The following is a 27591-nucleotide window of genomic DNA, read 5'->3' on the forward strand; positions in this document are numbered from 1 at the left end:
TAATAATACAAAATGGAATTCATACAACGAAGATATTCATTTGAAGGATATTGCGACAAATTATTCTTACATTATGCAAATAATTATTAAAACACAATTCGAAATGCATTAAACATTCGGAAAACAATGCATTAACTCATCAAAACCGTATAAACTATGCCAAATGCCCATGTAAAACGCATTCATTAATAGAAAATTTTTCTCAAGAATTACATACGCACAGTGATGTAATTATTGTTATTTTTTCCTCTCTCATTGAAAGTACTTAAATATTTTAATGGCTTCTGGCCAGATAAATTCAGAAAAAGTGAAGTAGGACGCATTAGAACGTTTTATTTGTCTTTCCTAAAGGTTAGTTACTCATTAATTCAAACTGGTAGGGATTTATAACATTAATCTATACGTGGCGATTTCTTAAACTTTTTCCTACTGATCAGAAACTCTCCTCATTCTGGATAATTTTTTTTCAAAAAGTAACGTCTTTACAAGCCTGTAAACTGTGCACCCAGTAAATCGAATTTATTACTTCACATTTTTTAACATGTATTGTGATATTCATACAGCAAAATAAAATTACACTAAATCACCAAAATACACCAAAACACTTTTACTTTTACACTGGACGCGCGTTTCGCTAACCATGTTAGCATCATCAGCAGATTATTATAAACTGAGTTTATAATAATCTAGCTGCTGATGATTATAAACTCAGTTTATAATAATCTGCTGATGATGCTAACATGGTTAGCGAAACGCACGTCCAGTGTAAAAGTAAAAGTGTTTTGGTGTATTTTGGTGATTTAGTGTAATTTTATTTTGCTGTGTAACACCAAAGGTTCCAACCCTCAACTGTAATATTCATACATACATACATACTACTTACTGCCATTACTCGCTGACGAGTATTCGACACGCATCAGAAAATTGTCACGCAAGGCGTTTTCTTTTATTCTCTTTACTTTTTGGTTGTCGCTGTTAACTGAGTTTACAATTCTTCTCCATTGAGTTCTATTGTAAACTGCTTCTTACCACTCATTCTGCATGTTAATCCCCTTTAAGGGGATTTTTTACATACATTTTACTTTTTTTACATACATACATACCATACAGTCTCAAGGTTTTGACAAGAGCCAGTATAATAATAATAATAATAATAAAAAACCAAATTGATTACCTTTCAGTGCACAAGGTAATCATAAAAAGAATACATAACACTATTATTATAACAACAATAATGAAAGTTGACTATCCTCTATCCTAGTACAAAAGTTAAAAAGTAAAAGGCCATGTCATTGCAGTTTTCTGGCAAAACCAGATACCTACTGTTTAAGCCTATAAAATTAATGATTAAATGAAAATATTAGTAACTTTATGCAACAAACAACATTATAATAGTGGAACTATACCGTGCTGGCAACTGTTACTTTTGGGTCGGCATTTACATGTGTGGAAGTAAATCGCATAGGGATCTTATAAAGTCGGAGTAAGAGAAATGCGACCGACCGGCGCGACGCGCGACGGTGTGCTGTTGCGGCGTTGCCGATACGCTTTTCCCTATCAAGTAAAGTAAAATCACGATCGCAAAAGCACTTATTTTTAAAAAACTTTTTTTTCAAGAGATAACTAGATAAAATCATTAGGTTTGTAATGTTTCTGAGCATCTGAAATGGAATTATAAGGATATCGTTAGGGTGTCATTTTTTTATAACGAGAAAACGTCAGTAAACGCGATAATTTAAAAACTCAACTTTTTAACACATAACAGGCCATAACTCAAGAACCACTTTAGATATTGAAACTTTTTTTTATTTTCAAGATCGGATATTTTACAATATGTTTACATAAGAAAAATTCGATAAGGTTGTTTTTTCCATTCAAAAATTGTAAACAATTCATCCATTTACTTTTAGAGCATAGCAATTTTCAGCAATCGTGTAAATTTTTTATTGATAAAAGTTTTCACATACTGTCTACAAAGAATATACAGCCAGAAATATTAACAAAGTTCTTGAAAAAACTACAATCTATTATTTCTAATAGATTTCGAGATATCGATTTTTGAATTCAGAGTTCTAATAGCGCGACCACTATCGAACACCCACTCAATTCCACTTATTTTTACCAAAAATGCAAGTGTTTCTAACTTGCACTTAAAAAAATTCAAGCTATAGGGAAAATTACAACGACTCATTAATAAATAAACAAATAATCAAGTATCACGAGAAGTAACACACCCTCTACACCCTACAGTCAATCCGTTTGCCAAAAATCAGCTTTAAACGTCAAGCAGTTTAAGCAGAATCGTGATTACTCAATGGTCATATTTTATAAAACACCATGTATAATTTTTTAAAAAATCTTAAAATATGTAAAACAACAAAATAAAATATACGCGTTTAAGAGTTTTTCCGAAAAACTCACCGGTTTCTTCTTCTTCTCACAAAAAATATTCTAATATTTGAGGGTTGGTATCACCCCCTTAGAATTCGAGTTTCGAAAAATCCCTTCTTATCGAACCTCTACACCCTAAAGTCAATCCGTTTTCCAAAAATCAGCTTTTTACGTCAAGCGCTTTAAGCAGGATCGTGATTAATCAATGACCAGCTTTTTCGAAACACCCTGTATACATTTTTAAAAAATCTTTAAAAAAAGTCTTTCATGTATAACCAAATAACTTTGTAGGTACAAGAAAAGTACATACAAAGTAAGTTACCTTAAAAAAAATATTAAAAGTTAATATTATGTTTTAAGAAGCAAACAATTCCAGAATGTAGAACCTCTGTATAAAATGGTACTATGGATAGTTTAAACTTCTTAATATTAATAATTTTACAGACCTATAGAAATGTTCTAATACTTTCTACTAAATATATTATTAAATTATCAACAGATCGTTTGAAATAATTCCATAAATTCGTAAAAACCTTTCCAGTCCAAAGAAAGTGTAAGCGTTTGTTTAAATAATTAAATAGCGATTCCGGTTTGACTGGGTGAAAAGCTCTTTTATTCAATTTACTTTTCTTCATATGGAAATATCACGGGCATCACGGCATTTCATAATGCCTTTATTATAAATAATGGCTCTCCAAGCCGAAATAAGGATGATAGTAAATTTACATAAGTAGTTTTAAATTGTAAAATTTGCATTTGATGGATTACTTATTATTCAGAATTAGTATGCAAAGTGATTCGGAAACTCATGCACTGATTCAAAAATATACCGGGTGGCCCATTAGTGCGTGGAAGTCCGATATCGTGGTTGTTGAAAAAGATTAAAACATTAAAAAAATCTAATATTTATGTTGCATAGTACATAATATTGTAAAATTATTTCGCTGTCTAACAAGAATCCCCAAAAAAGTAATGATAAAGTAAGTTTTCTTACCTAATTGCAATCACATTTTACAATAATTTTACAATACCTCCACATTTTGTACGGAACTGGATTCAGCATCAAATTCTGCATATAGTACAGAGTGTCCCATTTTCGTGTGTTTTATTGGGTTTCTCGTTTATGAGTGGTAGATATAAAAAGATGCGGTTTTTATATCACTGAGACTTACATTACTTTTTTTATGAAACTAAAGATGCTACACACAGATTTGTTCTAGCTCCATTGGTTAACGAAATACAGGGCGAATTTTAAAATGTTGCATTTTCCGACTTTGTATCTTTAGTTATCTTGTAACTTATCGAAAAGGTGAAACTGAGCCCGGTATAGAGTATTATTTACATAGAGAGCAGTTGGGTAACTAATTTTTCTCTGGAAACTTCGACCAGTGCAAAACTTTTGCAAGATAAAGACCAAGGCCAAGTTGTAATAATTTTTTTCTTTAATATTTTATTTGCATTAAATTACCAAAAATACTATTTATTTAAACATTTTCTATGTAGAAAGCGCAACTAGTGGTATTAATTGTAAATGTATAAAAATGCAAGACTTGCAAAAGACTTAAGCAAAACCAAGACCAAGGGAGTTTTGGTCCTGGTCTTGTATATCACTAATTAAAACACAAAATATACTCCATTTTGAACTTTGAACCATAGAAAATCAATGAACACTAAACCTAACAAAAGAAATGTTTTATATAAAACACCATCTGCGAATGTGAAAGAAATGATATATTGGCGAATAACCTAGACTTTTAAGTGTTCGAATTAAGGAACATCATAAGTATTTAATAAAAGGAGATTTTTGCAAATCTTAAGATTTGTCAACATTCATGCGACATAATTAAGGCTATTTTTTTACTTATCTCTCTGTGGTGTAAACAAACTATTACAAAACATATTTGACATAACGCTTATCTATCTATCTCTTAAACAACAGATTTATCTCTCCTCATTAAATGACGAAACCGCCACATTACTAAATCGATTATTAGCTGTTGAATCGATTCATAAATAACACTTTCTTCGTCGAAAATGTCAGAAGGTCGTCTTCAATTACCAAACACGCATCTTTGTTGGCTCAGACAGATGCATTCTGGTTTCAGAGTTATTCGCGCTACGTGCTTTGGGAGAAAGTGAAGAAGAGAAAATAAACCAAGCGACTGAGAAGGAACTATTCTTCTTCCGATGAACTTGACCTTTAAACTCGGTTGGTTGTACCTTTGGTTGTACTATTGTCAAAGGAAAAAGAAAGTGATTTTAGGCGCGGACTGTGGGATATATATCGGGTTGATTTAAAAGTTTGACAATATAAATTGGAGGAAATTGTCAAATACATAACTATAAAAACTATTTTAAATACATAAAATGATATCACACTATTAAGCCAGCACACGATTTCCCTCCGCCAAACACCTTCCAATTGGAGCACATGACACATAAACATTTCCCATATCGTGTAGGAGACAGTTGTCAACTATTGTATACAGGGTGGTCCAAACTGTATTCCGAAAACTTCGGCAGCATATTCTGCAGATAAAAATAAGTAAAAACTTCGTATAAATGTATATCCTAAAATGCCTAGTTTCGGAGATACAGGGTATAGAAATTTTATATATATTTCGATTTTTTTCAAATAATTTCTGAAGTAACGTCAATATTTGGATGACAACTGGTGTCTGGGAGTTTTTTGACATGAGAAATTTGATTTTGATGTCAATACTTATTTATGTATACTGTCGCCACCAGGGTGCGTCATATATAAACATACCAAATTTCGTATTTTTATATGAAAATATAAAGAAGTTATAGGGGGATGAGCCACTTTTGAATAACTCCCTGTATACTATTTGCCACTTTATTTCTGTATAACCATTATATTTATAATGACCAAAGTAATAATTATTTTAAAGATTTGGGTGTGCCAATAAATGGAAATGCAAACCAAACCAAACCAAGCCACCGAATCCGCCACATAGGCATAGGTACATATATTATGTACTATAGACATTTTTTATAAATTTACTTTTTTAATATTATCCCGAGTAAAGTAACATTACAAATTAACTTCCTTTTATAAGAATTACTGTGTATACAAGGCAGCATCTGAACTTTCTCCCAAACTAATGTTACTTTTGAGAAATTGTTTATATTAAACGAAGATGCCGGCATTATAATGATCCCCAATATGAAAAAGTGGAAATAACAGTTCTTTATTACACATTAAGCAACATGTATTAACTATGATATAACGAAAAATTTAACTTTCTTTTGTTTAATGGGAGAAAGATGTTATTTATCTATGTAAGTATAAAGAAAAAAGAAACAGATGGGTATCAGTGGAGGCTGGTACAATATTAGAAGAGATTTTCTTATATCATCTTTTAATTACGTGTTTTAGTTATACATAAACTTATAAATGAATTCAATATAGATAAAAGATAAAAATATATGTTTATAAATTAGGTTTGATAAATTGCTAACTCATTAGTTAAAAACCTTAAAAGTAAATACCGGGAGTACTATCTGCTTTCCGAAAAAAAAACAGGGTGGTCCGAACTGTATACCGGAAACTTCGACAGCATATTCTGCAGATTAAAATAAGTTAAAAGTCCGTATAAATGTATGCCTAGAATGCTTAGTTCGGAGATACAGGTCTCTTGGGAAAAATCGCTACGAGTAATGGTTCTCGAGATATTTGGAATTGAAATTACCAATACCTGTCATCATTGACATAAATATTAAACATGTTGTGACTAAATAGTTATTAGACTGAAACCATAAATTTGATTTTTTTTGTGTCAAAAGTTCAACAGAAACTGTTTAATCTTAATCATCATTATTTCGCAAAAAAAATTATGATTAATTTAAAAAAATAAAAATTTATTATTTCAGTCAAATAACTAGACTCAAAGTGTGCTTATTTTTTGTCAATAATGACATGTATTGATATTTCCATTCTAAATATCTTGAGAACGGTTGCTCGTAGCGATTTTTACGTAAAAAGTCATGAAAATGTACCGTATGATCGAAAAAAAACGGGGTCCAGTTGGCTTGGAAATGACGATTGATGACATTTCCCATATAAAATGACAGCGATCGTTATTTCATAGCCATCGCTGACGCCGTTTTTATTCCATCGTACGGTATATTTTTTTAGTCAGTAGTTACGGTACGGACGAAAAGTTATTACTCTTCAAAACAGTCAAAACGCATGTAGGTGGCGTTCCCTACAAATAGGAGTCATTTTGACATCAAAATCAAATTTCTTGTATCACAAAACTCACAGACACCAATTTTTATCCAAATATTGACGACGTTGCTTCAGAAATTATTGAGAAAAAATCTAAATAAAAATGAAACTTCTACACCCTGTATCTCCGAAACAAAGTATTTTAGGACATACATTTATACGAACTTTTTACTCATTTTTATCTGCAGAATATGTTCCCGAAGTTACCGGAATACAGTTCGGACCACCCTGTATATGAATTTTCTTGTTTGAGATTTTTTCTCACTTCTTTTATATATTTTTTTAAACTAAAGATACGATTAAGGATCGCTCAAAACTCTAAAATCGAATATTTTTGATATCTTTTTGTATAGGTAATACCTCCAACTACGCCCGTAGTTCTCAGTTTGACGTTGAAATTGATGATGTAGCCATCGATCACATAAATAATTTTCCGCTTGTTGTGGAAAACTGCATATGAATATCAGAGCGGTTGCTATAATCTAAGAGATTTTCTTGTATCATATGAAAAAAAATCTTTTAATTACTTACGTGTTTCTAATCATTTAAATTTAATATCAAACTATATGATATTAAATGTATTCAAAGGACATGCTTTTATTTTTTTCTTGGTACAATTATTTGCTACTGTTACAGAATATTATACCGGGTGCCTCTCAAAAGTGGCTCGCCCTTATAACTTTTTTATTTTTTCAGATAAAAAAACGAGATTTAGTATGTTAGTCTGTGACATAGATTAGGATTGATTGACGTATTCAATTATTATCGGTTACTTCCTGTTTCACCGGAAATGACTACAATGTTTGAGTTTTAAATGACACTGTCGGTAATTTTTTACTTTATTTTATAGAAAATGACACTCTGTATAGAATGACATATCATATGTCAACTTTTTCGGAGGCTGCTTGATCAAAAATTTGTGTTTTTAACACAGTCATGGCACTCTAGATTGAAATTTAGAATAGAAATGGAATACCGTTAATCAATCCTAATTTATGTCATATACTATCATACCAAATCTCGTTTTTATATGTGAAAAACAAAAAAGTTATAGGGGTGATCCACTTTTGCGACGCACCCGGTATGCTGCTACTTTTCTGTATTTTTATACTTCTTTATTTATTTTGTTCCGCTCGATAACAATGCCAATTAAGTGCATATCTAAATGCCTTTTTGTATAAGCATTTATTTTTAAACATCTGCTGATCATCTCTATGATCTGTTAACACGATTATCAAAACATGGTTTAGAGATACAAAAATGTATTTATTTATTTATTTCAAATTCATGATTTAAATCAACAGTACATACAATAGATACTGTAACAGATTTGTGTAATTTTTTGTCAAATTGTATATATTTTTGACCATAATTATGCACTATAAACAATTTTTTAAACACATTTCGTGAAAGTATCTTTTCAGTTGGCTGACTAAGAATGAGAAAAAAATGACCAGTTACTAAATCCAAATAAGTCATATCGAAAGGTAAGAACTTTCCATGCTGATCGATGAGTGGACTCTTTCTTACAAAATAAAAGTATAACGACCAAATCACACCAAATTATGTGATATTATAGACACACTTTTGAAAAATTTTAAAAAATCGTAACTCCAAAATTACAGTAGCTAGCGAAACGCGGTTTTCAAATTAAGATTAGGAAAGATATTTGCAACAAAATTTGTAATAACATCAAAATCAGTCAAAGTCGCAGTTTTTGAGATATTAACATATTTTGTTATACGTATGGGCGGCTATACGTGCCTCCCGGCGCCAATTTTTTTTCTAACAGGGTATTAATAGAATAGCCCTCTTGATTATGAACATTCTGACAAAAAAATAAGATAGAAATGATTAGATTATTCTAAAATCGACAATATACCAGAATACCATAATACCAGATCTATTAATATCTAATAATTAAGATGGTAGGCTTTGAAAAAAAGTTGCTTTTGACGTAATAGTATAAACGTCAAAGTGTTATTAGATCAATATTTTGATAGTCTTAGTAGCGTTTTTTTTTCTCTGTTGAAAAAGGGCATTTTTAGAAAAGCATTCAAAAGATAAAAAAGGCTGCTGAGGCTATCAAAATGTTGATATAATAATATTTTGCCTAAAAATCTAATTCTAAAGCCTACCATGAATTCACTGAGGTGTCGTTTCTTGACCACCGTCATAAATTAAGGGCTTATATTTTCGTATTTATTATAATTTTGCTAATAACTTTGGTTTGAAAAAAGATATCAAGATGCGGTTTTCGCTGACTTGTTAAGCTTTTATTACACTTTGCTATCAGCTAAAATTACATATACTATCGCCTTTAATTTTTTTGAGAAAAGGCGCAATGTTTGTTAAGTTGTAAGACAACGCCCCTACCGTCTACGTTCAAAAGCTTATACAAACTTGAAAATAATTTACAGCAATTTCTTATGGTCTTCTTAATTAATATTAATTTTTTCCGCAAGCTCTACGACTAATACTTTCCGAGATACAACCGAGAGCTATTCTTAGTGGGACACCCTGTACAAACCTGAAGTATGTACGAGGATGTGTTTCATGGAAATATTTTAACTTCTATAAGATGGCTGAAAAAAGTGTGGGTGGATCGGGATGATTTTTTTAAATTTTACACCCTGTATATTAATGCATTTTTGGCTTTCTTTCAGATCACTTTACATAATCCTAAGATATGAGTAAATATATTTCGGTGGTTTCAGAGATATTGATAAATAAATAAAAAATATATACAGAGTGGTCCGAACTGTATTCCGGAAACTTCGGCAGCATATTCTGCAGATAAAAATACGATTTTTACGTTAAAAAGATCTCTTAGTAAAAATCGCTACGAGTAATGGTTCTCAAGATATTTGGAATCGAAATTATCAATACCTGTCATCATATTGACATAAATTAAACATGTTGACTAAATAGTTATTAGACTGAAATCATAAATTTGAAATGTTTTTGTGTCAAAATTTTAACAGAAATTGTTTTATCATCAATTTTTCGCAGAAAATTTATGATTAATTTAAAAAAAATAAAATTTCCCAAAATTATCATTTCAGTCAAATAACTATCTACTGGACGTATTTATGTTTTGTAAATAATGATATGTATTGACTATTTCCATTCTAAATACCTTGAGAACGATTGCCCGTAACGATTTTTACCAAGAGACATTTTTTACGTAAAAAGTCACGGAAATGTATATTTTTTCATTCAGCAGTTTTATACAGGTACGGACGAAAAGTTATTACTCTTCATAAAGTTAAAACACATCTAGGTTGCGCCCCCTACTATTAGGAGTCATATCTACATCAAAATCAAATTTCTCATGTCAAAAAACTCCCAAACACCAATTTTCATCTAAATATTGACGTTACTTCAGAAATCATTTGGAAAAAATTGAAATAAAAATGAAACTTGACTTATATTTTATACTGAGACACTAAATTGGTGTGTTAAGAATACGAAATATAACAAAAGGCTGAAGAAATACTTACATTAAAAGTCTCCCATACACATTCAAATAAATATAAATATTTCTGCAAACTGCAACTGCCTTTCCCAAGATGATTTTGTATTATTACAGCATTACAGCTATTTATCTGTGGGAACTAGTCTGTACATATTTCAATTTATTAATTAGTCTTTAGAATTAATTAATAATATTAATAATTTATAATTACAATAATTGATATAAATAGGTTTGTTGCCTATATTGAGATGGTACCTAACTTGAATTGACCACCTATTCCAAACTAGTAACGGTGCCAACGGTGGTTACATAGGTAATGGTTTCTTGTTTTCGGTACAATTGATGTAATATTTTGTTATTCTTCTCTAAGGCGTCAATTATGAAGCGTTATAAAAGATGTCCTTAACTATAAAAAATATTCAAGAAGGAACTAAGTTACAATCTTCTTGACCTTCTGTACTAGAAAAAGTCAAATTTTACCTGCAGAGAAACTACACAAAGTGTCGTTTTTATTTTAGATTTTCGAAGTAAAGCTGTTCATTCTCTAAGTATTGGCTAAAAGGTCCTGGAAATTTAATATTTTCTGTAACTTTATTTATTTCAGCCATTTTTGGTTTCGATTTATAATCTGTTTTTTTTTTCAAGTTAATTTGTTTTGAGTAATTACTCTTGTTGATTTCTGTAATTTACCTCAATTTCTTCCTTTTTAACGAAACGTGTTCAAATTATGCAAGAGTCTTGGGCACGACCAAGAATGAACCCTGCGAAACCAAGACCAAGACTACTTATTAACTGCAAGACCAAGACCAAAAACAAGGGAGGCTTGATCTTGCATTTGCTCATCTATGTATACCTAGAACTTACTGTTTCTTGTATTAGATATTTTAATAACAAACTAATTAAATTTACATTGGCAATGCTAATGACTTTACTCATTTCAACATTTTTACAAAAAGGGATTTCATATTTATGGTGATACTACTGCATCAAACTTTCTCCCAAACGAATGTCAATACTAAGAAACTGCTAATATTTATTACCTTGATCTGCTCACAATATATTTCTTGTTGAGAATTTCGCAATATCTGCCAAAAAAATAATACCGCAAATTTATTGGTCTGGGAAGTAAAAATAGCAAAAATACAAAATTACAGTAAAAAGATTAAACTATTGAAATTTACCTGTATAAATCAGTAGTGTAACTTTGGAATTTATATTTTAAATTCCATTCTTTTAAAAAATAAAATATAGCCTTTAAAAATTTTAATGGTTTCACCCATATTTAATTACCAGAAAATGTGGATAGGCCCTATAATTTTTTTTAAATTAATAATTTAAGAGTTATCAACAGAAAAATTGATTTTTTATTCGGGACATCCTGTATATTTTTAATTAACTGAAAAGAACTTAAAATTACCTTTCCAAAAATATAGCACACTTGATATTTTATTATAATCCCCTTCGAAATACAGAATTTTTTAAAGTTCGCCTCTTTTAACTAGTAGGCTAGCCGGAGAGTCTGGAGCATAGACAAACTAACAAAAGCAAGACTTTTCAAAGGATTGAGGAAGTCGAATTATTGTTTTTGCGCTGGCCAGTTGAGTCAGAAATCATCGCGCAGTCGCACTCGTCAAACCTAACCTAAATAAAACGAAAAACGTTTTTGCCTTGAACCATCCTTGGACGAACTGTTGAATTCCTGATTTTGCGTTTTGTTTGGTTATTACTATTATTTTATTAGCGTACAAAACGAAAACAAATAATTTAATACATTTTACATTTATGAAGAACATAATAATTACTGTGATTATACAAATTATTGTGATTACATCGCTAACGTAGACAAAACGAAGGTCCTACAAATTGACTGTAAGTTATAAGAATCTTTATCTTTTTAATCTTTTTATGATTTGAATTTTCGTGCTTTATATTTTATAATAGACTCGAAATGTTAATATTTTTGCAAATTCTTGTGAAAATGTGAAGTTTATGTTTTTGTTTTATATTTGAAAAAGTTGTATATTTTTAAGATGTTTCTTGTTGTTCCTATTATTAATATTATAATATACATAATTATTTTTTTGCACCTTTTGAAGAATAATGCTTTTATTTCGTTTACCATAACTGTTGTTTTTTATCATCTTTTTTGTTATTTTAATAAGAGGAATACGTTTTCGTTTATTTAACTTTTGTTTTTATATCTGTTATGTCCAGAAATTATTGTTTATTTTACCGATGGAAATAAATTTATTTGATTTTAATAAACGCTTTTTAATTAAACATCCTTGTCTAAATGGCTACTACAAAATACACAATCCATAAGTAAACCGTCCTCGTCTAAAAGGCCAGTTGACGCAAGCGCGGTAATAAACTCTTATCAAACTTGTTACCGTTTTGCAGTACAGCGTTGACGCGTCTTGCTTTTGTTAGTTTGTCTATGGTCTGGAGCCGGCATTAATGACCATTTTTTGTTGTTTATTGGTATTCTAAAAAGTATTGCATTTTTTTGTTATAATAGAATTAACAAATATTTTCAAAAGTTTGAAATAAAATATGTTGGATGATATCGTTTTTGATTTTGAAATCTTACACATTTCGACCTGTGTACCTATATCACTAAAATACTACACTAACATTATAATGACATACATACAAATAAATATTACCACTCTTTTCTACAAACATTCGTTAATATTGTCGAAGCCATAAAATCTGCTTTAGAATGTCAGGTTTAAATGGTTACTTAATTAAATTTGGAGAATAATAATTTTGCTCTAACTAATTTGTTATATTAATGATTTTCTTCGATAAGGATTCTTCGAAATTTCAGATTTGTGTGTTTGCTCATAAGCAGTTATGCGTTTCTATTGATGTGTGGTTTAGTTTGGTTTATATATTTTTATAGGAATTATAGTGAACAAATTGGCACCGGGAGGCACGTATAGCCGCCCATACTTGATATTTTTTTTATCTCAAAAACTGCGACTTTGACTGATTTTGATGTTATTACAAATCTTGTTGCAAATATTATTCCTAATCTTAAATTGAAAACCACGTTTCGCTAGCTACTGTAATTTTAGATTTACGATTTTTTTAAATTTTTAGCCTCCTCCCATACCCCCTTACCAACCCCCCGCCCCTACCAAAAACTAATGGCCAGATTCTCGGGTGCCACAGTATTTTTGTGCCAAATTTGGTTAAAATCGGTTCAGCGGTTTTTGAGTTATCGTGTGACAGACGGACAGACAGGCGGACAAACAGACAGACAGACACCATGAAAATATTTTGTATTTAGGTCATTTATGACCCAAATAACTCATTTTGAGTGAAATTTAAAAAACTTTTTTTTGTCGATCTTAATAGCCTACCATACCTGTCGGTATGGTCGGCTAAAAATCTCAGACAAATAATATAAATAGACAAAAACCTTACAATACAAAATTATGTGCTCAAATGTAAACGGAAAATGTTAAATTGATACTTGTTTATTAACGAAGGTCCTGAATGATAATATTATTTTTTCTGTAATTATAGTGTTTCATTAACTTATAAGGAGTAAAATAATTCTGAAATGAAAAATCGTATACCCAGTTTTCGGCTTCAATAATTCAATCTGACAACAAAATAGTTGATTATTTACAAGTTAATGCCTTTCAGTTTTATATAGTTATTATATGGTTAGTCTATCTTTTTATACTTGGATCTGATGAAAATACTGTGCAGTAGGTGTAGCATTAATGTAGACTCATTTGAATTTCAAGATTCTGTTGTATGTGTTCTCGGTTCTCGTACTTTCAAGGAAAAAGAAGCCCTTTGTTCTTCTATTTCCATGGTGTTTCCAACTCCGGGTTCGAGGCACATTTTTTTCATTGCTTTTTTAAGAATCACCTATTGGTTACCGAATTTATTCAAATACTTTAAATTAATTTTAATTTCTCTCAAATGTTTTATTTTTATTAGTGTATATTTAGATTGTTTTATGTTATTGTTATTTCTTAAGTCTTACAGCTTAATAGATAAATTAGGTATATTAACTGAAAACGGCCGAGAAAACCAAACTGAGATCGTATGCATGTAAAAAAAGTCAATCCACCAATCCGCACTCGATATTTACATTGACGATGTCGAGCCAATCGAAGCAGAAAACCTGAAAAATGATTAAGTTCACTCTATTCATTAATCGAGATGCATAACAAAACCGCCATAGAAAAAAGCCATGGAATTGCTAAACTCCACCCAGTCGAAACGAATCGATATTACCGATGTATAATTTTTATATAATCTTTTTGATCGAAATAAACAATTTGAATATCGAAAATTAAGGTTTTTATATTACTTTGTAAAAAAAACTTTACTTTTATAGAAATGACTTTATTCTTAAATGGTATTACATTTTTATTAATTAAAAGTAAATTATTTTAAGTTAACCTCTCTGCCTAGCTGCCAATGTTAAAGCCCAGTTGACACGGTACAAGTGTAATTGGATTTAAAATTTAAATAAACATGAATGTTGCCATAATATAAGCTATATTATCAATATCATTTTCAGCTGATTCAACCATTTCTAATTATTGTATAGCCTCCCTCACATATTTACGTACTCTTTTTGTAGTTGAGCCTATTGGTTTTCTATTGTTGGCTATGCGGGCCCAAGTTATCCCTGCTAATTTCCTAATATCATGGTTCCATCTCAGGTTTGGTCTTCTTCTAAATCTCTTAATTCCTCGTGGGTACCATGCTGTAATTTTTGTGGTCCATCTGTTGTGCGTCCTTCTTGCCAGGTGTCCTGCACATTGCCACTTGAGGAATTTGATTCTGTGGATGATATCTATTACCTGGGTTTTTTGTCTTATCCACTCTATTCTTTTACGGTATTTTTTGGTTATTCCCAGCACTCTATTCTTTTACGGTCTTTTTTGGTTATTCCCAGCACTCTATTCTTTTTCGGTCTTTTTTGGTTATTCCCAGCACTCTATTCTTTTTCGGTCTTTTTTGGTTATTCCCAGCATATTTCGATTCATTGAGCGCTGTGCAACCGGCAGTTTCCTTATAATATTCGTTTTAAGTGTTCAGGGTTCGCATGCATAGGTCATGACTGGTAGTACACATTGGTCAAACGTTTTCTTCTCTAGATAAAGTGGCATTCTAGATTTGAAATTATTGAGTTTCTTCCATAAGTACTCCATGCTAACTTAATTCTTCTGTTGATTTCTGGTAGTAGAGAAAAGAAGTAGCTTTTTTTAGAAGCTTAACAAATGGCGCTTTTTATGAAGTCATGGCCAACTATGGTTTCCATTTAAAAAAAAACACATAAGTTTGTGTCATATGTCAAAAATGACAGGCTTTAGGAAAATACGGAGAACACAATCTCATTAAGGATATGATTATCTACAACTTTTATCTGAAAACTTTTTTTGTAAAATAGATTATAATGGTATTAGGAACCATTTTTAAAGTAGCCGAAATCGTATTTTTTTAAATATCTAGTAAGCCATGAACTTTTTCAAAAATCTGAAAGGAGCATATTTATGACCCCACAAAACTGCAATTCTTTCCCCATTTAACCGACTCTCTATCTAAGGTAGTTTTCGAGATACCCATAGTGAACTTCGTAGAAAACTCACCCTGTATATCTATATTGAGTCAAAATAAATAAATTTATATGGTTTGATCTACCACCTATCTACCATCACTAATCTAACACTCATATTATAACTCGTTAACTTAAAACAACAATCTTTTGAAAATATCTCTTTTTTAAAAAATTCCATTAAAGTCTCTGTAACCGAAACTAACAATATCTTCATGCAACCCCCAACAGTGTGAACACGATCATCCATTAACCAGATAAATAGCCTGTTAAAATACTGCAGTGTTACTAAATTCTAAAATTATAGTCTCTGTAACCGCAAGTAACAAAATCTTCATGCAACAATCAGCAATTTGAACACAATTATCAGTTGATTTGAGAATAAAAAACTGTTATAATTTTCTTCTTACAAAATTCCAAAATTACAGTCTGTGCAACAGTAACTAGCAACATCTTCAGTCCGCCCGACGTAAACAATTCGTTTTCAGGAAGATTCTTGAACCCAATTGTATCGTGAAGAAGTGAGTGGCATCCGAATGGCCTGAGGCTATGGTGAAAGTTGACTGCAAGTAGCAAAAGATGATTCGATCTCGCCCGATTACCGACATAACGCCGGCTTTAGAGAAATAAGAATACATGGAGGTACTTGAATATTTGAATAACGATGTTCATTATTAGACTAGATTATATGGATTATATAGTATATAATATAGATTATTAGCATATAATAGATAAACTATTCATATTATACTGTGTGGTGCATCGGAAATAGAGATGATTTTTAATTTAATAAAAGTGTTTAGGAGAATACGTATTTTATACTAAGATTTTATAGCTAGTATTACAAATGCCTTTTCCAAAAGTATCTTGTAACTTGTAACTGATATCTCAAATACTTTGCTTAGAAGTACCTGGTAACTTGTATTTCAGATACTTGTTATGAGGTATCTTGTAAATCTCTGGTTGTAACACCAAAAGTTTCAATACCCAACTATAATAACCAATATACTAATAAAGTCTAAATATTTGAAATAACAAATATATTCTACTGCATTTTTTGTTTACATTTGGATTGTATACCTTGGGCCTTGGTACCTTGAATAATATGGTTTGAATATATTCTTTTTCTATTGTAACAAAAACGTAACTGATTTATTGATAAAAAATAGGTACTTTAGGACGCTTCTCTATCTTGACTTATTTCTCTGAGATTTTGAGAGTAATCTTATGGGTGAATTCCCCTCTTGGACCTCTTGCTGTTATTCCGGCAGACTTTGTTTACACTGACACGTATTACCCAAGAAACGTTTCGTAGGCTTTTTCGAGCAACTTGCACCACACAATCGTGCAAAATATGCGAAATAATACACGTTTTTTCCCTTGATTTTTCGGAGAAAATACCCATTTAAGAGTCTATTATGCTGTACTGTTCGGGGCGCTCTCAGGGGTCGGGTAAAGCGGGTGTGCGGCTAAAGGAAATATAATATATTTCCTTCGGCCACACACCCTGTATAACATATTATGTTATACAGGGTGTCCCAGAAATAAGTGCAAGTATTTTAACTGGAAGTATAGTTCAACCCCAGAAACACGCCTATGAGAAATTTTCTTAATTTTTAGTTAAAAAACATAATTTATTGATAATATGGCGACATAAGTATTAGATTAAATTTACAAGAAAGAAAATCCAGAAAAGATCCAGTGGTTCTGAAAATTTTAGCTAAAATTCATTTTTTTTGGAAATTTTCAAAGTAAAATAACTCCGTTATTTTGGACTTATTTGAAAAACGATAAAGAGAAAATATGTTTCTTTTATCGAGATCTACCACCTCTTAAAATACTTACACTTATTTCTGAGACACCTTGTATATGCTATATTATTGGGCGAAAATTCTAAACACACTTGCTTTAATTAAGGCTTAATTAAGATTTGCAGAGCTTCAGCATTTGCCATAAAATAGCGAGCAAGTTGTTACATAACCAGATAAATTATACAGGGTGTGTTAAAAAACATGTGACATATCTCGTGGAGAGATTCCTCACGTAAAAATAAGAATTATTTTCATATCATAGGTCCGATTCTGCTTTGTTTTGTAGATACAGGGTGCTAAAATCTTAATAATCTTTCGATTTATTATAATTTTCTTTCAAGTGACTTTTATAAGTGTTACATATTTTAATGCTAAAAAAAGTGTCGATAAATTAATCAGGGATGTGCATATGGGTTATCACTGGAATATTATTAAAAAAAAACATGTGCGCCACTGACTTTTTTCTTTTAATATTAAAATTGGGTAGGCCGTTTAATGCCAATTAAAAGTAATCTCTTGAAATTTTGTCGAATTCGGCCTCCTTGATGAGATAAACGCAATTTTATTAATCAAAATTCGGTCGTTACCTGAGTTACTTGTTAATGAAACCAAAAATTCTTATAGGCTCTGTGGTACAAAGCGATGTGAAAGTGGTTTATTTTTTTTTTTTCTTAATATTTTCATTTTTGGAATATTTACCAATCTTTTTTTAAACGGTACACACCATATTTACTGAGGACTTAGTAGGACTTTTGCAAAAAAAAATATTTTTATTAGATTAATCACTCCATTTTTTCAGTTTACCACCCAGTTAAACAACTTGTTCTTCCATTCCATTTAATACCGCATATTTTGATAATAAAACAAAATATATGAGGCAATTCATATAGAGTTTAATTACAAAAAGGTATTTGAGATTGCTCAAGACCTGTTTTATTATACACACATTCAATTAAACAAGATGCCTCCATCAAAAAAGTTTTTCTGCCATATCTATAAATCAAATGGATTCTGTGCAATCAACATCGCCTTGTGCAATGAGATGAATGCGTAGCATCGAAGTGCTCGGTAAATTCTATATACAATTTAACACCATTTTATATAGATCTGAATAAATAAATAAGTTTCAACATACGGTAGTTTACCGCAATGAAGTAATTTTATAATACTTTTATGGTATTTTTGTTATGGGTAACATTTAGTTGACATTTTCTACATTATTTTGAATTTTCAACGACGTTTGCGGATATTCGTGGTATCCTTGTTTACATACAGGGTGTCCAGAAATAAGTGCAAGTATTTTAACTGGTAGTATTTTATTAGATTATTAATAAAAAAATAATAAAACCCTAGAAACACGCCAATAAGGTTTTTTGAAAATTTGAAATATTTTGGATTTTTTTTTAATTTTCTGTTAAAAAACATACTTTGTTTTTCTGGATTTTCCACTACGTGGAAAATCCAGAAAAGATCCAGGGGATCTCAAAATTTTCGCAAAATATCATTTTTTGTGGAAATTTTCAAAGTAAAATAACTCCGTTATTTTTAACTTATATGAAAAACGATCAAGAGATAATATTTTGTTTCTTTTATCGAGATCTACCACCCCTTAAAATACTTGCACTTATTTCTGTGGCACCCTCTGTATATAAGGGTGGTATTATATTACATATGAGGTTTTCAACAGTAATTTTTATCAAAGCCACCAAGATATTTACATTTTTTAAATCGTGAGAATAGATCAACATGTTTCTTTTTTTAACATCAACAACACATCATTTCGTTTTCGTGAAAGTATGTATCTCTGTATTTGAACGACGTGAAAGACGTGTAGGTATTAGGTATACCGAATATGTAAAGAAGGATTACGCTGCAAGTCATTTACTATTATGAATTGTAACACTGTAATTTACAATACATACAATGCAGATGCAGATCTCTGATTCGTAAATCTCTTATTACAATAATACTTGGGCTTAATTTTGTAATTCTACAATTGTTATCCTAGAAGAATAATAAAATAAATCATTTGTGTACAGAGGTTTTGTCAGGTTAAATTATGGTAGAAAGTAGACAATGCATCACAGCACAGAGTAGTAACTTTTTCATTAGAACTCTTATCTTATAGTTTTTATTATTATACTGTACTTATATACGAATTCCGTGGGTTCCCTAATTTAAACTCACCATAAAATACTTAACGAATTTATTTTTCTCACTATATACACAATTTAGACATATTACAACACCAAATACAACTGACATTAACTCAAGTTTCTTGGGTTATTTTTTATATAAACATATGTCCGATTCTGCTTTGTATCGTAGCTACTAAGTCTTCTTTTTTTCGATTTATTATAATTTTCTTTCAAGTGCTTTTAACGTTAACATAACCAAAGCCAAACATTAACCTGTTAATGTCTACATTAACCGGACATCGGACTTTAACCGTAACATATACATTGACATATAAATTGAAAAAAAAATCCTAAAAACGAATTGTTTGCGTTCAACTTTGGATTCTATTATGGATGCTGCAACTGATGTCGTAACACCGAGGAATGAAGCAAAATGTTTTGCTTGTTATTTCACTGGCAATGGATCATTGGCTTTAAATTACGCAGTATCGTTGATGTTAAATTATACCATTCGAAAGATTACTATAATAATATGAATTAAATGAATGGGCACTGTTGCTTCCTAAGTATAACAACTGAATAAAAATATTTAGAAAAAAAAAGTGGTAATTAGAAAGTATACTTCTATTATAAAATCTGTTTAAAAAGAGTTACGTATGAGTATATGACTTCTATTAACATCTATTTTGTAGAAATACTCAAGTTACTTATTTAAGACCTATCAACAACCTATCCTATAATATTCCATAGTTTTTCGAATTGTCATTTAATAATCATTACAATAGGACACTAAGGGTATTAATAAGTGTGTATTCTTGTTTAAATATAAAAACATTTAAAACAATTTAAATTATAAAAACATTTATTGGGAGATCGCAAACAATTAAAATTTGAATTTCCAAGCCACTCAGTTTTTTCAACATATTTTTGAACACGAGCTGAATTATGTTAATGGTCAAAATTATCGATAGTTGGTCAATAATCGCTCATGCAACTGCAAGATAATAATTGGCCTACTAAACCTAGTTTAAACTTAAAGCGATGGTAATTTCTGAGAAAATGTCCATTTTATGACCAAAAATAAACTATAAAATAAAGGAAAAAATAAATAAATTAAACAAAATTTCATGCATTTATTTTCTGTACAACCATAAAATTGAATAGGTCTTTAAGTTCTAACACCGCAAAGAAGAAAAAAAATACACAATTAGTGTCATTAGTGACTTCAATAATTGAGTTTTTCCATTTGTATGTTGAAAGTTTTTTAATTAAAATACTTTCCTATTAAAAAATCGTTTAAATTTTTTTTATATTCTATTTATTAACATGTTTTAGGTATGTAGTCATGCATAATTTAAATGTATACATAATATAATAATAACTTATTTTTTATTTCAGTGTATAATCGATTTTACTAAATTTTCACGTGCGTATTATGAGCGTAATGAGAATAGAAGAGAAATTTTAAATTATGCACATTGCCTTTCCACATATGATATGTTGTATTGACTATTTCCATTTCAATTTCCATTCAAATTTATTGATTTATTGATTTATTGATTTATTGATTTATTGATTTATTGATTTATTGATTTATTGATTTATTGATTTATTGATTTATTGATTTATTGATTTATTGATTTATTGATTTATTGATTTATTGATTTATTGATTTATTGATTTATTGATTTATTGATTTATTGATTTATTGATTTATTGATTTATTGATTTATTGATTTATTGATTTATTGATTTATTGATTTATTGATTTATTGATTTATTGATTTATTGATTTATTGATTTATTGATTTATTGATTTATTGATTTATTGATTTATTGATTTATTGATTTATTGATTTATTGATTTATTGATTTATTGATTTATTGATTTATTGATTTATTGATTTATTGATTTATTGATTTATTGATTTATTGATTTATTGATTTATTGATTTATTGATTTATTGATTTATTGATTTATTGATTTATTGATTTATTGATTTATTGATTTATTGATTTATTGATTTATTGATTTATTGATTTATTGATTTATTGATTTATTGATTTATTGATTTATTGATTTATTGATTTATTGATTTATTGATTTATTGATTTATTGATTTATTGATTTATTGATTTATTGATTTATTGATTTATTGATTTATTGATTTATTGATTTATTGATTTATTGATTTATTGATTTATTGATTTATTGATTTATTGATTTATTGATTTATTGATTTATTGATTTATTGATTTATTGATTTATTGATTTATTGATTTATTGATTTATTGATTTATTGATTTATTGATTTATTGATTTATTGATTTATTGATTTATTGATTTATTGATTTATTGATTTATTGATTTATTGATTTATTGATTTATTGATTTATTGATTTATTGATTTATTGATTTATTGATTTATTGATTTATTGATTTATTGATTTATTGATTTATTGATTTGTTGATTTGTTGATTTGTTGATTTGTTGATTTATTGATTTATTGATTTGTTGATTTATTGATTTGTTGATTTATTGATTTATTGATTTATTGATTTATTGATTTATTGATTTATTGATTTATTGATTTATTGATTTATTGATTTATTGATTTATTGATTTATTGATTTATTGATTTATCGATAATCGATAATCGAAATAAAAATAAAATAAAATTTATCGATAATCGATAATCGATAATCGATAATCGATAATCGATAATCGATAATTGATAATCGATAATCGATAATCGATAATCGATAATCGATAAAACGATAAATCAAAAATTGATTGTTGATTGTTGATTGTTGATTGTTGATTGTTGATTGTTGATTGTTGATTGTTGATTGTTGATTGTTGATTGTTGATTGTTGATTGTTGATTGTTGATTGTTGATTGTTGATTGTTGATTGTTGATTGTTGATTGTTGATTGTTAAACGTAAAAACCCACGGAAATGTGAATTTTTTCACTCAGTAGTTTTATACAGGTACATAAGTATCGACGTTAGTTCAGAAATTGTTTAGAAAAAATCGAAATAAAAATGAAATTAAGAAGGTGGGTTTTATTGATGTAAATAATAACTGTTTATATATTTATAATTAATTTATTTTTGATTCTCAAAATATATTCATTACATTTTCTTGTAACCAAAATATTTTGGGAAACAAAAATAAATTAATTATAAATGTGTAAAAGAGGGCAACGCTGTGCTCATTAAGCTTAATCACGTGACTAAAAGCTTATTTGATATGAACCATAGATCCCATGCAAATTAGATCTGCAGCAAAAAGGAAACGATAACTTAAAATACCTTGGTATACATTATTATGAATCTCCCATAAAAACACAGACGCTTAAAAAATATGTTTCCAGTGATTTTACAAGAATTTATAAGGTAAAAAGCATGCATGATAATTTTCCAAGAGACACGATTGCATCTTCTGCAAACATGCTTCATGATGTTCTATTTCCGCAAACATTGAATTAGGATTCTTAACCAGCTCATTTCGATTTGCATAATACAAGAATCGTGCTAAGAATGTAGGATATACCAGTTCGAAATAATTCAAGTGCGATGACTGAAATATACTTAACCTTGAAAGAAGTAGATCAACATCAGATCAATTGCTCATTCAGTTAAATGGACCATTAAAAATCTGTAATTTATTAGTTTTCTAATTGGTTTAATAAAAACGATTTATTATTCTATTCAACTGATCATAATTTCTGTAATTGGTATCATTTAGTACTTTTAAATTCTTTATTACGGTAGCGACAGTGGCGGCTCGTCAGGGCTCGCCAGGCACCTTTAAAATGAAGTAACGGTTTATTTTTTTGTATCTAGTTTTTTATTTAATCCCAGTATAACTTATTACAATTCAACAACATAATAGGTTCTTTCTAACCGTACAAACTAATACAAATGAAGAAAAAACTTGGTCGCAAGAAAATTTATTCAAACTCGTATAAATTTGTAACAAATAGTTGTAAATAGTAATAAATAAATGCAATAGATTGATTTCTTCTGACAACTTATTAATTCAATATAAAAATATTACTTATCCTTAATTTTTTTACAGACACTGCCTGTTCAGCTATCACCCCAACAGCAAGGTCAAATTCTCAGCGATGTCCAGCAACATCAACATAGGTTCGATTTACAGCAACGTGGCAATGCAGGAATACACCAACCTCAATTGTTCAACAGAAACCAACAGATCTTAGCTCAGAGTGGTTTATTTGGACGACAACAGCAATTTGCTAGTCAGCCTCAGCAGGTTGGTATTAGTTAAATAATTATCTATGTATCAAGTGCGTTTTACTAGGGTAATGACACTAGACTGCAAAAATTATATTTTTTTCTTGATCACTGGTGTCATTCTTGCTGATTCTTATGCAAAAAAAACGTCTAAGATGACTAAAGTCCCTTGGCGCAAGGAGTATTTTTTATTATACGAGGAGCACTATCAGTTTTTTGAAACTTTTTAATACGAAATTTAATAACTAAAACCTTTTAATGAATCGTTATCGTGGTCATCAAGGTGTTGCTAGATATTGATTATTAATATTCTATTATTAACAGGAATTTTTTGACCAAGCACATCCACCTATCTACCAGCAACAGCTTTTACCCACTGCGCAAGCTCAAGTATCAAGTTTTCCTCCGCCGACCAATCCTAGTCTTAATTTTCCCAGTAATTTGATTCCTCAAGGACAATTGACGCCAGAACCACAAAAGAATTCTGTAGTATTCCCATCATCACCACCATCTCAAGCTACACCATCGGGGGTAAGAATAAATATTATTTTTTGAATAAATAATAATTATCAGAAAATGTATATTTTATATTTTAGTCGGTAGTACAACATCATACTCAAACAAGTTTCACACCAAACTTCGTCCAGCCAGTAACCCAACGAAATCCTTACATCAACACTAGACCTACTGCAGACCCTATTGACATCATTAATAGTCAACTACAGCAGTTGGATCCCAACAAGGATCAGCAAAAAATCAAGGTATTTTCATAATTCCAGAAGTTATTTTTTTATTAATTTATTGATGACCTAAAGGAACTTCAAGATAAGAAAGCGATTATAGACAAACACAACAAGTTTGTGGAAAAACAATATGAATTAGCATTGAAGAAAGCACAAGAAGAACACCAGCAATTTCTGGAAGCACAAAGAGAAGAAAAAAAGCGTCTGTATCAGCGTTTGTTAACTAGACCAAGTAACGATGCTTATAGTTATACCCAGTCATTGCCTAGGTAAATAAAATTAACATATAATATATTAATTGGTTCTTAACAAGTATTTTTTAGGAAAATATACCCTGAAGAAGTTCCACTTTTCTCAAAAAGCCTAGAACAATTTTACAGAGAACATCCCACCACTACCACTACCACAACAACTACAACTACCACAACTCCTAAACCGATTACTAAGAAAACGAAAAAGTCTAATCAGAAGCCTTCATTTTTGCCTACTGTCCTTCCTAGTTTAGCATCTCCTTCAAAAGTAAGCTAAACACAAATTGAGATTGAATTTGAACTTTCTTGCCTAAATTTTTAACAGCTTTGTAGAATGCTTCTTTTATTGTAATATGCAAAACCGTTGTCAAGTACAAGACTGGTAGAATATCATTAAATATCGTTAAAAAACTAAACTATTAAAAAAACTATTTAAAAAGCGTAGAAACCAAAATCAACTCGATTAAACCGAATCATTTTCTCTTCCACTTTCAGTCATAAGCTAAGCACAATAATAGGTCATGGGTTTTATGTACTAAAAAGTTGGTGTAATTTTTATTTTTATTTTATTAGTTCTAGTTATTAATTAAGAAGTTTTTTTCTTATTGCAAAATCTTCTGTACTATTGGACACATTTTATTTTTAACATTCTTTAGTGCAATGTAATGTAAAAGTCAAAGAATCAGGATTATGTCAAATTACATAAAAGGACATTCGGATACAAAACGTGTAAACTAATGCAGAAAGTTTTAGAATAAAACACACACTTATTGTTAAATTTATTAGAGAAAGTATTACTTTTGAAGGATCTTGGATCAAACGTTATTACCACTTTTTACTAGTCATATTAATATAATCTGCACTAAAATAGTTCTACCGTATGATCGAAAAAAAAACGGCGTCAGCGGTGGCTATGAAATCAAGATCGCTGTCATTTTACAGTACGTCTGATCGTACTGTAGCTACGGAGTATCCGTGAGAGGGGAAACGATATTCTCTCGATGTTTATCGTGAAAAATTAGACGACGCGACCCATCAATAAAAATTCGACAAATTTGCAAGTAGCCAATAAAATGAGTGGGCGGAGTGATTTGCGGTGATGTTCTCGTCAAGTCGACGTATAAAATATATTGCTGTTTATTTAAATGTTTTTTGTCCGCATTCCTTTCATAGACACAGATCCAGCAGACGTACTGTATATGAAATTTATATGGGTATATCATCGATCGTCATTTCCCAGCCAACTGGACGCCGTTTTTTTTTTCGATCATACGGTAGAATAAATACACTAAATTGTAGCGAAAGTATGTAGTGCTCGTAGAAGGGCGTAAATGTAAACAAATTAAAATTCCTGATTATTTTAAATAATATAGGACCTATAAATCTACACCTAGTATTTATACCGGTTTTCTGATCTTGGATGCGGATTTTCGTGTATACGAAGAGTAGGTACGGTACCAACTACAATAAGATGTACTGAATAAAGAAAGAAGAGAAAGTATTTTCCGAGTAGAGTGTAGAGTCGGATAAAGTAGTTATGTAATAAATACGTCACATTTTAGACATGTAAACACCGACCCAACTCTTCACTTGTCTATATGGTGTACTATGTGTATACATAATATGTAGAATGTAAGATTATCAATATATTAAATGTGCATTTTTTAAGATTACTTAGTCCTATAGTTGATACATTTGTTTTGGGAACAGAGGTTATTTATTTTAACCGATTTTTTTTAATGTACCTATACAAAAATGCAAACGCGATAGTTCGATTTAACAAATTAAATTAGCTACTAGATTTAATTGAGCCGGATTATCGTGTCTATTGCAATTTAAATATGAAATGACAGAGGCCTTTACTTACCAGGCAATTATTATATTATTAATATAAAAAAATATTATATTTTGATATGTAGATAAAAAATAGCCTATATTATTTTAAGATGATCATAAAGGAAAGTACACACTGACACAAATAATACGGTACGTCGATGGCGAAATATTCGGAAGCTTAAGATCCATGTTGTACAATGACCAGCAACACAACGACTTGAGATTTCGAAGATAAGCCACAAAATTTCGCTGTGCCGTCGTACTCGTACCAGTATGTTCATTCCTTAAGAACAAACATCATTTTTGTAACTATATTCTGAATAATCCTCTTTACAGGTCCAAAACATTCAGTCACTCGACGACTTAGATTTATTAAAGAAGCAGTACAAAAGTCAGCAAATCAACAAAAACGATCTCTTAGCTCAACTCAGAGCTGCCATTGGTACAACCGAAGATGATACCCCAAAAAATCTGTCTTCCAGAGAAGTCTCATTGGCAAATGGTAAAAAAGTTCAGCTGATCGAAACAACCGATCCTAAACTTATCCCAGATGGTAAAGAAGAAGAAATTACGTTACCAAATGGAGATAAAGTTATTGCTATTAGAGCAGACAAAAACTTGCTTTCCAAGTAAGATAACTCTACCTTATTCCAGCATTAAGGTAATATTTTATATGTATTTAGGACTTTGAAACCTGCATCTAATGGTGACGAGATCACTTTGCCCAATGGTCAGAAAGTACAAGTGATTAAAACAACTAAGGATGCTAAAAGTCTTCGGGGCTTTTCTGGAGACGAATTTATCTTACCAGATGGTAAGAATGAAAAAATAATTAC

General features: G+C 29.9%; 1 protein-coding gene across 1 annotated transcript in view; it reads left to right on the forward strand.

The window, feature by feature from the left end:
- The window catches only part of LOC115876370, a 41481-nt gene that overhangs the window by 5141 nt on the left and 8749 nt on the right, over window positions 1-27591 (forward strand). The window contains exons 2-8 of the mRNA XM_030892112.1: window positions 23747-23944; window positions 24250-24456; window positions 24522-24686; window positions 24741-24937; window positions 24992-25187; window positions 27092-27384; window positions 27439-27569. Of these exons, the coding sequence (XP_030747972.1) occupies window positions 23747-23944; window positions 24250-24456; window positions 24522-24686; window positions 24741-24937; window positions 24992-25187; window positions 27092-27384; window positions 27439-27569 (1387 nt within the window). The remainder of the gene's footprint in view (window positions 1-23746; window positions 23945-24249; window positions 24457-24521; window positions 24687-24740; window positions 24938-24991; window positions 25188-27091; window positions 27385-27438; window positions 27570-27591) is intronic.

Source organism: Sitophilus oryzae, unplaced genomic scaffold, assembly GCF_002938485.1.
Source record: "Sitophilus oryzae breed Bouriz unplaced genomic scaffold, Soryzae_2.0 scaffold_1436_pilon_pilon, whole genome shotgun sequence".
In the NCBI taxonomy this organism is placed as follows: Eukaryota; Metazoa; Arthropoda; class Insecta; order Coleoptera; family Curculionidae; genus Sitophilus; species Sitophilus oryzae.